The 12,981-nt window shown below is 41.6% G+C and overlaps 1 protein-coding gene across 4 annotated transcripts in view; it reads right to left on the reverse strand.

Moving 5' to 3' along the window:
* Nucleotides 1-12,981, reverse strand: part of LOC122658834 (paladin) — a 216,034-nt gene that overhangs the window by 78,384 nt on the left and 124,669 nt on the right. For all 4 annotated transcript variants that reach the window (XM_043853963.1, XM_043853961.1, XM_043853962.1 and 1 more), the window contains one exon: nt 1-217. This exon is cut by the window's left edge and continues 213 nt beyond it. In XM_043853963.1, coding sequence (XP_043709898.1) covers nt 1-217 — 217 coding nt within the window. The remainder of the gene's footprint in view (nt 218-12,981) is intronic.

A 12,981-nucleotide genomic window follows, 5' to 3' on the forward strand; every position in this document is an offset into this window, starting at 1 on the left:
AGGTGCACCCTCCACTCTCTCAAGTAAACTTAGGTTTTGGCAACCAGGACAGTGATCACTTTTTAGAACAGTTTGACTCCCAAGAACCTCTCCATTTCTTAGGGCGGCAACTACACCCATCTCAGAAGGGCGACCATCAGCAGATTCAGCAATTTTCATCAAAGAAGGTTTCAAGCTTGAATAACCAAGTGCACCCATTGGGTCTCTCCTAAGCAACCTGTACAGAAGCACAATATCATTGTCTTAAGAACTGGAGAGTAGCAAATACCTGCAACAAACAATGCTTAATGTTGAACTATATGTGTAGCAGAGAAAGGCAAATAAAACATCAGAGACCAAAATCCATGCAACCGATTAACAATCACATGACAGGAACAAATAATTGTCTCATTTCTTTGTTTTAGCTAATGAACCTTGTGTTAGAGTTTATGTAATAAGGATACTTTAGGAACTAGTTTATTGTCTAGTTACCTTATATTGTAATTTTTCCTTTTTCACCTTTTACCTCCCTATATGTAATTCTTCTTATATCAATAGTTAAGTAATATAAGTGTGGTGGAAACAATACTCCAACAGACAACATTCCACCATCTTCTCTTCTTCTCCTCCATCCTCTTCAACCTTCTTTCTCCATCTTTCTCCTTGTTCTTTACATTTGTTAACTTCCAACTTGGTATCAAAGCACACTTTGTTGGTTTGAGAGTCGAGTTATCTTCTTGTTCCTAAATCTCTCTCTTTGGAACCCTAGGTTACAAAGGGGTTCCAAGGAATGGATTCTTATGTGAAGTGTTTGAAGAAAACTTGCAAGGAGCATGAATGGAGACCTTGGAGACACAAAGAGCACCTCTTTTGGAGAAATAGGAACTCAAAGCCCATCTCAAGCCAATCAAGCCATGACCATGTTACCGCCAGCCTATTTTGGTATTTTTGTCTCACCTTCATTCGGTCACTTGGTATCAAAGCACACTTTGTTGGTTTGAGAGTCGAGTTATCTTCTTGTTCCTTCATCTCTCTCTCTCTCTTTGGAACCCTAGGTTACAAAGGGGTTCCAAGGAATGGATTCTTATGTGAAGTGCTTGAAAAATCTTGCAAGGAGCATGAATGGAGACAACGTAGAGCATCTCTTTCGAAGAAATAGGCACTCGAAGCCCATCTCAAGCCAATCCAGCCATGGCCACGTTACCGCCAGCCTATTTTGGTATTTTTTCACTCCCCTTCATTCGGCCAGTGTTGCAGCTGAAGTTTGGCTCATGTGGATCACCCTAGGGTGTTCTTTAACCCTTCTATGGTCTTGCCCCATGCTTCTACAAGTTGGTGCTCCACAACTCAGTTTTGCCCTTGTTTTCAAGTTACCGCCAGCTCCTTTTTTCTTTGTTTTGCCTGAGAAATGGTTTTCTTGAGGCTGGTGCCGTATGGTTATTTAAGCTTCCTAGTGGTTGTATAATGAATCCATGCTTTGAAGGATTTGGTGAAGTTGATTTTCTCTCTGATATTTGCTTTGTTTGATTGTTGGACTGTGCTTACCAGTATTTGAAAGGCTTTGTTGAGTCTAATTGGGTTGAGACTATACACCCCATTTGAATTTGGATGTTCACCCTACTTTGTTAGCTTGTTTCTTCATCATTCTAGAATCAGTGGATTGACAGAAGTTTTTTCAGCACTGCTCCTCCTACTCAAGTGGTTTTTTTTTTTTTTTTTAAACCCGAATATTACCTGGGACCCGAGCCAGCCCCTAAAGCTTTATTAAAATCAATCAATAAATCAAAGAATACAAGGGGGGGGGGACATACCACCTTACCCCAAGCCCAGGAGTACATCCACTCTCTCCATACTCAAAACTGCCACTTCCAATCCCACAGAACTGTCAAAAACACAGAAAAACTACTTCCTAAGAACAGGCAGGCCAGCCTTGTCCTCTCGAAGAATACCAAGGAAGTTACCCTTAGGCAGCCCGCCCTGGTGGAACATAATCAAAGACCCAGAATCACAAGCAAGGTTAGCCAACCAATCTGCCGCTCTATTGCTTTCACGCTAAGCAAAGGACACCGAAGCCCTAGTAGAAGAGACTAAGGTCAAAACCTCCCGGAACCAGTACCACCCTTCCAAAGAATGCACCTCTGATGGTTAACCATTCGAAAGGTGGCAGCAGAGTCCGAGTGGGACAATACCAACTACTTAGATTGGGCACATTCGGTGAAGCTTTCCCCTTCAGAGCAAGGGGAAGCTAGGGTGTGTTACAGACACCATCAAAGCCCCCACTCCAGATGACCCAACATATCCCAAATGGGAGACAAAGAACTCCATGGTTATAACTTGGCTTATCTTCTCTATGAAGCCTGAGATTGGGAGGAGATTTAGGAGAAAGGAAACTGCCTAGGATATCTAGGATAGTGTTTCCAAAATATCTGACCGTGTTGGTGACTCGGCTAAGGTGTATCAACTTCTCCAGAAGATCGTTACAATGAAGCAAGGGGATAAGTCTATTTCTGAATTTTATAATACTATCATTGGTCTTTGGGAAGAGTATGATCATTACAGGGATCTTCAACTAACCAGCCCAGAAGATGAAGCAAAGGTTTACCGCACTCTTGAGAAGGAGTGAGTTCTTATTCTTCTTGGTGGATTAAACCCAGAGTATGAGCCCATTCGTATACAAATCTTGGGTAGGTCTCCTCTTCCATCCTTAGATGAGGTTTGTAGTTATTTGTAGAGTGAGGGGACTTAGAAGGTAGCCATGGTGCCTGCTTCCTCCCTTGAGCCATCTTCTCTTTCTTCTAGCTTCTAGAGAGATTGGCGTGGTGGTAGTCATTGTTCAAAATCTCGCGAAATCTCAATCGAGTTTTTGGAAATTTCGGATATTTCGAGCTCCTCGAAACGAAATACCACTTCGAATAAAAAAAATACAAAAACTCGAGCGAAATTCTAGAAATTTCGAGATATTTTCAAAATTTCGCAAGATTTCAAATTTCTCGTCAAAACCCTTTATATAAATTACCACATTTCGTCAGTCTCGGTCGAAATTGAGAAACAGCTTTGGTTTTTGCTCATTTCTTCTCCACTCTTCCACTTCCCACTTGAATTCTTGCCGCATCTATGCCAGAACCACTTAGAGAACACAAGATTCAAACTTCTTAGCACATCTGTGAAGCCTTTCCACTATTCCAGGTAAAACCATATTCTCAAAATTAGTTTTTTTTTAGGGAAATGCATGATCAATATGTTTGTTTGTGATGAAATAAATATATGTTAGACACCTGAAGCCGATCTACAACTTCATGGTGTCGATATATTTTTTTTTATTTTTCTGCTTCAAAAATTGGATTTATTTACAACAAAAATCAAAAAATAATAGGGGTTATGTATATTGTATGGTGATGAATTAAATATATGTTAGACACCATTGGCCGATCTACGGCCTCATGGCGTCAAAAATATTTTTCTTCCATTAATTAATTATTTTAATTTTCGGAAATTATAAGAAATATTAAAAAAATAAAAAAAAATAGCAAAAAAAAAAATAAAAAATACGAGGTTTTTGTTTTAAAATTACTAAAAAATATAAAAGTAAATTGTACATACTTCTTAATTGCTGCCCATTTACGTATCTATTCGATTTTGTTGTGCTAGGGCAATAATTATTTGAAAAATATTTAAAAAAATTATTTTTAAATATGAGAAAAATATGAGGGTTAGGGGAAAAATACAAAATAGCTATAAGTAAATTCTACATGTTGTTTTATTGCTGCCCATTTGCATATAATTTCGATTTTGTTGTGCTAGGCCAATATTTATTTGAAAAATATTTTATAAATATGAGCAAAATATAAGGGTTAGGGGAAAAATACTAAATATTTATATACTCATATACTTGTGTTAGTGCTCTTAAATCTTAATTCTTAAACATTTAAACTAAAAGAATTGATGTGCTTCAGTGATTAATGAAGTGTCTTTTATTCATGCAACAGTAAACTAGTCTGATTATGGCGGACCATGGTAAATGGCCGGGCAGGAGACGGAAGGGCAGAGAAGGCGTGACCAGCGGGGACCCCGGGGGAGGAGGGAACCATGGTTGAAAATCTCGCGATATTTCGGCGAATATCGCTTGATTTCGTATATCTCAGGAAGCTTACTGCAGAGATCGCGAAATCAGGTCGAAATGAAAAATACCATATTTCCGTCGATATCTCGTGAGATATCGTGAGATATCGGACGATATCTCGTGAGATTTCGGACGATATCTCGATATCTCGTGAGATATCGACGAAATATGGTATTTTGGCTTAAAGTGTCACGTGAAGGGGGCTTTAATACAATATTTCGCAGAATTCGGTCCATATTTCGACCGAGAGCTGCATTTGCTAAGGAATTTCAGCCTTTTGCCTATTCTTCCACTCTTCCAAGCCTCATCCAACACTCTAGCCATTGTTGAGCACATTGTTGTCGGATTTTTCGCGGTAAACTCATCGGAGGGTCATCTAAGCTCATCATCCAAGCCTTTTTCCACTATTTAAGATAAATTCTATTCCTCTAAAACTATTTTTTTGAAAAGACTATGTACAAATTTTGTTGGATGGTGATCATATTAATATATGTTAGACACCGGAGGCCGATCTATAGCCTCACGGTGTCGAAATTTTTTTCCATATGTATTTTTTTTTTTTTTCTGGTTTTAAAAATTCATTTTCCTACAATTAAAATAGGAAATAATAAGGGGTAATATGACTTAGATGGTAATGAATTAAATATATATTAGACACCAATGGCCGATCCTCACGGCTTCACGATGTCGGATTTATTTTTTCTGCTCTTAAATAATTATTTTAATTTTTCTTACCTATACCACTCCATTGGCATCGGATTATGGTGCATCACGACCTTACGATGGATATGGATATGCGAGATCATCATCATATGGGCGAGTTTAGTAGGGTAAGGGACTATGACTACAGTTCGGTCGAGGGACATCTTTGGATCATCTTTTGTAGATAACATCTTTGCATACCCTAAGCGGACCTAGCCCACCAACCTCTGACCGGCCATACATAAACTAATGCCAATGCCCATCGCCTCTTCACCCCCCCAAACATCATATCCACGGTGGATCATTTTCTTCACAATTTTGGAGTCAATTGGTAACCCTAGTTTATATCTAGGACCAGGTTACCTACAGTATGTTGATGATTCCATTTGCTACGTGACACTTGTGGATGACTACAACTCGTTTCTTCTCCGATTCTATCACCGTGGTCCACATATGTCCTTGAAGCAGGGAGCAATGGGCGTCTGAAGCTCCACTTAGAGGCATGAATGGGATTGATCCGAGGGAGAGCCTGACAACTACTATTAAGCGATTTCAAACGGCTTGTAATTTGTAACTAAGTTGTGATTTCATTGATCTGATGAACTTGTGAGTTGTGACTTGCGAGTTCGCGAGTCTTGTGACTTACTAACTTTGGCTTACTTAGTGTATTGCCTTTAAGGCTTTAAGCGAGTTATTGAATATTATGGAGTTTATGAGAATCATGGCTCATCAATGTGTATTGGCTTTAACTTGATATGTGATGAAGTTAAATACTATTATTACATAATGCTATGTGTATTTACCTAATCTAGGATGTGTATTTAACTATTTATACATGGGAATTGTAGTTGTATGTCAATGGAGGAAGCAGTAGTGCCTAATCCCTATAAGATCACCAAAACACCAATTGAATTCACATTTTTACAATGGGGACAAAAGAAAATCAACCCCTTATGGTTTAAATGTGTTAGAAGAGAAGACAGGTAGAACTTGGGAAGCATTTAGGTGTACAACGGGAGTCTATATGCTAAGTGGATGTTATACAGTACCATCCCTCCCCGTCCCCCCGGGCGGGGGGGGGGGGGGCGAGATGATGAGCAGAGCCGTTACAGTCGGAGAGAGAGTGGTGGTAGTAGTACCCACAAGGCCCTTTTATCGGCCTTTAGAGATGATAGGGAGCCCCCCGCCTCCACCGCTACGAGATGACCCTGGTTCCCAACAACGGTGTTTATAAAGGAGGCAACAAACCACCATGAAAAATCTATGGGATGGTGAGAATCTATAGCTAATGGATGTTATACAATACCATCCCGGCGGCACAGGCCCTTTTATCGCTATGATAGATTCCATTGTCTGAGGCTCAGAGAGAGAGCTTAAGACTACATCAATGAAATGAGGGGGATGTGGGAGAGCTATGGGGTAACCATAATGTGTGATGGTTGGACTGGTCCTACAAGAAAGTCCATCATCAACTTTATAGTGTATTGCGATGGGAGGACAGTCCTTCTGAAGTCTGTTGATGCATCCAAGGAGGAAAATGATGCAAAGTATATCTACAAATTGTTGAAGGAAGTAGTAGAAGATGCAGGAGTGGGGAACGTTGTCCAAATTGTAACGGACAATGGAAGCAACTACAAGAGTGCCGGTGAGAGGTTGATGCAAAACAGTAAATACCGGTTGTTTTGGATTCCATGTGCTGCCCATTGTATAGACCTCATGTTGAAGGACATGGGAAAGATCAAATTGGTACAACATGTTGTGGAAAAGGCAAGGCAAATGATCAACTTTGTCTACAACTATGGGTTTGCATTAAACCTCTTGAGGGAGAAGTGTGGGGGTGACTTAGTGAGGCCAGGCATAACTAGATTCGTCACCAACTACATTGCACTCAAGAGTATAGAGACCAAGAAGTCCGGACTTCGAACCATGTTTGCTTCTGAAGACTGGTTCAACTGGAATGGGTCCAATACCAATGGTGGTAGGGAAGCACAAGCTACCATTTCATTAGATGACTTTTGGTCAAAGTTGCATAAAGTGGTACAACTTCTGGACCCAGTGGTTAAGGTTTTGCATATAGTTGATTCTGCTCTCAAGGGACCAACCATGCCACATCTATATGTTGCCATATAAACTTGATGAATGAAAGTGTTTACACTGCAAATCCACGCGGTAACAAACACTTTCTCAAAATTATCAAGGAGCACTGGGAAAATCAACTTATGCATCCACTGCATAAGGTTGGTGAGTGTAGTTTGTTTTTTATGCAATTACATCTTTTAAAGTTAATTTGAAAGATATATCACTAACTAGTCAATATGTAATGTCAATTTCATCATATTATTTGAACCCCAAGTACCAATACAGCCATAGGCTTGGGTTGAATTGTAGTCTTATTGACGCAGTAAAAGTAGTTGCCAAGTTGGAGCCGAATAGTAAATTACAAGCTATATGCAACAATGAGGTGAGTCTTATAAGTTATAATTCATTTGGAATTAGTCAATTCAATACTAAATAGTAATGAGTCATTACTAATTTTCAATATTTTCTAAATGATTATAGTTGAAGACTTTTAGGGATGCATTGGGAAGTTTTGGAACCAATGCTGCAGAGCAAGGCCGGGCACGCGGTGATGCTGGTACTCATTAGTCATTACTCAATTCAATTTTTTATTCTTTAAATTATGTATGTATTGAAACTTTTGAAATGAAGGTGACATGTCTCTTTTGTTGTAATGCAGCTGAATAGTGGGCATTGTATGGGGGGTTCAGTAGACAATTTAAGGAAAATAGCAATCAAGGTTCTCTCCCAGACATGTTCAGCATCTGGCTGTGAACGGAATTGGAGTACATTTTCTCTCATCCACTCAAAGAGGAGAAATAGATTGGGTTCTGAACATCTCTCTAACTTAGTGTATGTGCATTATAATTTGAGGTTGAAGATGCAACACATAAGCATGGGACAAGAGGGTATCGGGGAAAATATCGATCTCTCCGACATTTTCCAGGTGGAGTCAGATGATGAAGATCCTATTGTTGATTGGGTGAGGGATAGAGGTGAGCCAGTGTTAGATCAGCCTTGAGGTAGGCCTAACCCCATGATAGCTAAACACAAAGAAGCTGATGTGGATGACTTCATGGCTGCAGAGGGTGAGGTACACGCACGGAACGCGTCACCCATACCGTTCCAGCCTCCTGGTGGCAATGTTGATGAGGAGGAAGAAGATTGGTCTATGTCCTCTGGTGGCGGTGGTGGTGGAGATGGTGATGGTGGAGATGGTGATGATGGAGGTGATGGTGGAGGTGATGGTGGAGGTAATGAAGGACGTGATGATGATGGTGATGGTGGTCAAGCATATGAGGGAACTTGGGGCCCGTTTGTGGTAGAACAGCAACAAGAGGGAATCCGTGCCCCCACACCGGCCACACGGCCCACATCGTCCACGTTGACCTACTCGAGAAAGCAGCGTGGCAAGTCCCGTCCTGGTGGCCGTGGTAGTGGTACTAGTAGGCAGGCTGAGCTAATGGACATTGATGCCCTATCTGGCTCTGTTGGTGGACTGAGTATTGACGATAGAGATAGTAGATCGAGTGGGCATTTCCGTGCCCCATCTTTTCATGTAGACAGCAGTCCATCTCCAGCACAATCAGAGTATAGTTCATCTCATTCACATTCATATGGCGAAGGGCAGGCTGGGCAGTACCCTTGGGGGCAGGAGCCTATATCTTCTCCATCCATTCCCAGTTTTGAGTATGACTCCCACTCACAGGGATATAGTGGATCGTCTTTTGTGGATGACTTCTTTTCCTACCCAACCCACCAGCCGCAGCCGTACAACCTGTACCCGTACATGCTCCCAAAGCCGTCATATGACTCATATCATAGTGGATCAGTGGGTACTGGTAGTACTTCTTCACAGTTTGGTGACCTATATCCTAGGATAGGTTGCCTTCAGCATGTTGATGATGCAGTTTACATGGTCATTGTGGATCACTACACTCGCTTCTTCTCCCAGACTATGACGTGGCATACATTTGTCCTCCAGTCGGAGAGCAATACACGTCGGCTCTAGCGGACCATGAGTGGGGTTGATCCTGGACGGTGGAGTTGTAAACATTTGAGATGAATGATGAGTGATGACTACTTGACTTGTAGGGGACAATTGGGGATATTGTAAGTTTGAATTTTTTTTTTTTTAAGTAAATGAATATATTACCGAACCCCGAGAGGGGGAAAGGAGAGGGGAACCAATGTATAAGAAAAGAAATAAAAGAAGCAGAAAGAGGGGGGGGGAGGCGGCCAGCCAGCCTATGCAGAGGAGGGAGGCCGTAGAAGGGCAATATCAAGGCCCTAAAAAATAAAAATATGTTTGTTTCTGAAGTTGTCCTTGCAATGTCGCTGCCGGATATAGCTAAGCTTGGAAGAAACATCGGAGGAGATGGCTTTCCAAATCGTATCGAAAGATCTAGATTTGGAAGTCCATCTCCTACTATTTCTCTCCAACCAGATATGGTGAACTGCAGTGCTAAAAACTAGCTTCCCAATAGTGTCACAAATAGAGTTCCCTGGGGAATTCTTGAGCAACCAAAGCCATTCACGGTCAAAGCTCCTAACTCTTCTAGTCCGTGGCCAGATGGAAGACAAGGCCTTGTTCCAGATGGTGGAGGTGAAGGGGCAGTCGAAGAAGAGGTGAGAGGTGTCTTCTCGGCCAATCCAGCAAAGGTTACAGGCGGCGGAAGCTGGGATGTTGCGGTGGATGAGGAAGGCTTGGGTAGGCAGGCAATGTCTGAGGGTTCTCCAAACAGTGAGGCTGTGGCAGGGAATGTGGCCCTTGAACCAGACTAGGTTGTGCCAGGGAACAGGAGGGCTAGGGTCCTGTAAGCTAATGAAGAAAAAGGAAGAAGAAGAAGAAGAAGAGAAACCGAGAGAGAAGAGAGAAGAGAATCTGCAGAAATTAGAGAGAGTTTCACGACATGTGATCCTCTCCTCTAGACCTTCATTGTGTAAAATACTAAAAGGGTAAAACAGTAAACACACTAATAAAATAAAAGACATAACCTAATAACTATATAGACTAGAATACCCTTCTTCATTGTGTTCTCGGTATTAGCTCTCTGCGCTAATACCAAGTCCACGATAACACTCCCCCTCAAGCTGGAGCATAGATGTCAATCATGCCCAGGAGAAATTAAACCTAGTTGTAACTTCTCTCGAATGAAATGACAGTCAACCTCAATGTGTTTCGTCCTCTCATGAAACACCGGATTTAAAGCAATATGGACAGCAGCTTGATTGTCACACCACAGTTTCATTGCAGCACTATCAACAAAGCCAACTTCAGTCATTAATTGCTTTACCCACATCAACTCACAGGTAACATGTGCCATAGCTCTGTACTCTGACACTGCACTGGAGCGGGCAACAACTGTCTGTTTCTTACTCTTCCAGGACACCAAATTTCCACCAATAAATACACAGTAACTTGTAGTATATCGTCTATCAACCGGAGATCCTGCCCAGTTAGCATCTGAAAAACCTGCTATCCGCCCATGACCATGATCACTGTAGAGAAGACCACGTCCAGGAGCCTTTTTGAGATAGCGTAAAATATGCATAACAGCCTCCCAATGAGATGTCCGAGGAGCAGACAAAAACAGACTCACCACACTAACCGGAAAAGCTATATCAGGCCTAGTCACTGTGAGATAGTTCAATTTCCCAACAAGTCTCCGATACTTTTCTGGATCACCTAAAATTTCACCATCCTCTGCAACAAGTTTTAAATTAGGATCCATAGGAGTATCTAGAGGTTTAGAGCCTAGCATTCCTGTTTCTGACAGAAGATCAAAAATATATTTCCGCTGTGAGAGCGAGATCCCTTTCTTTGATTGAGCAACTTCCACACCCAAAAAATATTTCAGCTTACCCAAGTCCTTGGTCTGAAACTTCTGTTGCAAGTGTGCCTTCAAACCATCAATTCCAGAAACATCATCTCCTGTGATGACTATATCATCAACATAGACCACAAGAAACAATTTTCCACCTCCAGAACAGCGGAAGAATACAAAATGATCACTATCGCATCATGTCAGCCCATACTCTAACACAACTTTAGTAAACCTGCCGAACCAAGCACTAGAGGACTGTTTCAGCCCAAAGAGAGATTTCTTCAATTTACACACCAAGTCAGACTCCCCTTGAGCAACAAACCCAGGAGGTTGCTCCATATAAACTTCTTCATGTAAATCACCATGCAAGAATGCATTCTTGACATCAAGCTGATATAAGGGCCAATGATAAGTAGCAGCCAGAGATATCAGAATACGAACAGACGTAACCTTGGCCACAGGAGAAAATGTATCCAAGTAATCCACACCATATACTTGGGCATAACCCTTGGCAACTAGACGGGCTTTCAAGCGAGCCAAGGACCCATCAGGGTTCACCTTCACCACATATACCCAGCGACAACCAATAGCAGTCTTGCTCGAAGGTAAGGGAACAAGATCCCAAGCCTAATTTTCTTCCAAAGCCGATAATTCCTCACCCATAGCAGCCCTCCAAGCAGGACTAGACAATGCCTCTGCAATAGACTTAGGAACAGGATGGTTCTCAATAGTATGTAAACAAGAATGAAAAACAGAAGACAAACCATCATAGGAAACAAAGTTAGAAATGGGGTGTTGGGTACAGGCCCTAACCCCCTTACGACGAGCAATAGGAATATCAAGGTCAGAAGAAGGTTCCAAAGGTGAAGGATCAGTACCTGTCACAGGATCTGGCGGCAAAGTAGGAGACGGTGTAGAAGTCGATGTAGCAGGGGTCCAAGCACATACTTTCCATTGGTGACGTTGAAACACACTAGGTTGAGGTGCCGGTAATGAGGCAGCCTGTGGGGCATGGTGAACAGTAGACCGAACAACAGTAATAGGAATATCAACATCCAAGTCAGACACAGTACTAGAAGAATGAACAAACGGTGTAGACTCAAAGAAAGATACATCAGCTATAACAAAATATTTTCGCAAGTCAAAAGAATAATAACGATAACCCTTTTGAGTGCGAGAATAACCAACAAACATGCACTTCAGAGCTTTGGGATCCAACTTGGAAACACCAGGACGATGATCACGAATAAAGCAAATACTACCAAACACACGTGGTGGCAAAACAAACAGTGGCGCAGAAGGAAACAACAAAGAAAAAGGAATACCACCCCGTAAAACCGAAGAAGGCCAATGATTAATAAGATAACACGAGGTTAAAACAGCATCTGCCCAAAAGGATTTAGCCACTTTCATCTCAAACAAGAGACAACGAGTAACCTCCATCAAATGTCTATTCTTCCTCTCAGCCACACCATTTTGCTGGGGGGTGTAGGCACAAGAGGACTGATGAATAATACGACGTTGAGTCATAAATTCAGTAAAAGGAGCAGAAAAATATTCTTTAGCATTATCACTACGAAGAACACGCAAAGAGTGTGAAAACTGATTATTCACTTTAGTCACAAATGCACAGAATATAGAAAGTAACTTAGAACGATTTTTCATTAAATAGATCCAGGCAACCCTGGAATAATCATCAACAAAAGTGACAAAGTAACGAAACCCCAAAGTAGAAACAATAGGACATGGACCCCAACCATCTGAATGAACTAAAGACAGTGGTTGGTCAGACCGTTTATTGACTCTTGGAGGATAACTCGCATGGTGGAGTTTCCCAAACTGACACGACTCACAATTAAAACTAGAAATTGACTGAAAATGACCATCAAGAAGCTTCAAACCCTCTAACGAAGGATGACCCAAACGACAATGAATCTGGTGGGGTGACGCCACACCGGTAAACGCCATAGATGAAGTGTCCTCAAGTATGTAAAGTCCCCCTGATGCACGACCTCTACCAATCATCCTCTTCGACGAAAGATCCTGAAATACACAAGAGTCAAGAAAAGGTTAAGCAGTATCGCCTGTAGGTTTTAATAAACCGACTAACAGAGAAAAGATTAAAAGGAAAATCAGAACATAAAGAAAAGAAGACAAAGAAAGGGAAGGTGTAATATGGACAGTACCAGTACCAGTCACCTTAGCCAAGGAACCATTAGCTAAAGTGACACTCGAAGAGGATTGCTGAAAAGAAGAAAGTATACCTGAAACGCCAGTCATGTGCTCGGAGGCCCC

This window comes from Telopea speciosissima, chromosome 4, assembly GCF_018873765.1.
Source record: "Telopea speciosissima isolate NSW1024214 ecotype Mountain lineage chromosome 4, Tspe_v1, whole genome shotgun sequence".
Classification (NCBI taxonomy): domain Eukaryota; kingdom Viridiplantae; phylum Streptophyta; class Magnoliopsida; order Proteales; family Proteaceae; genus Telopea; species Telopea speciosissima.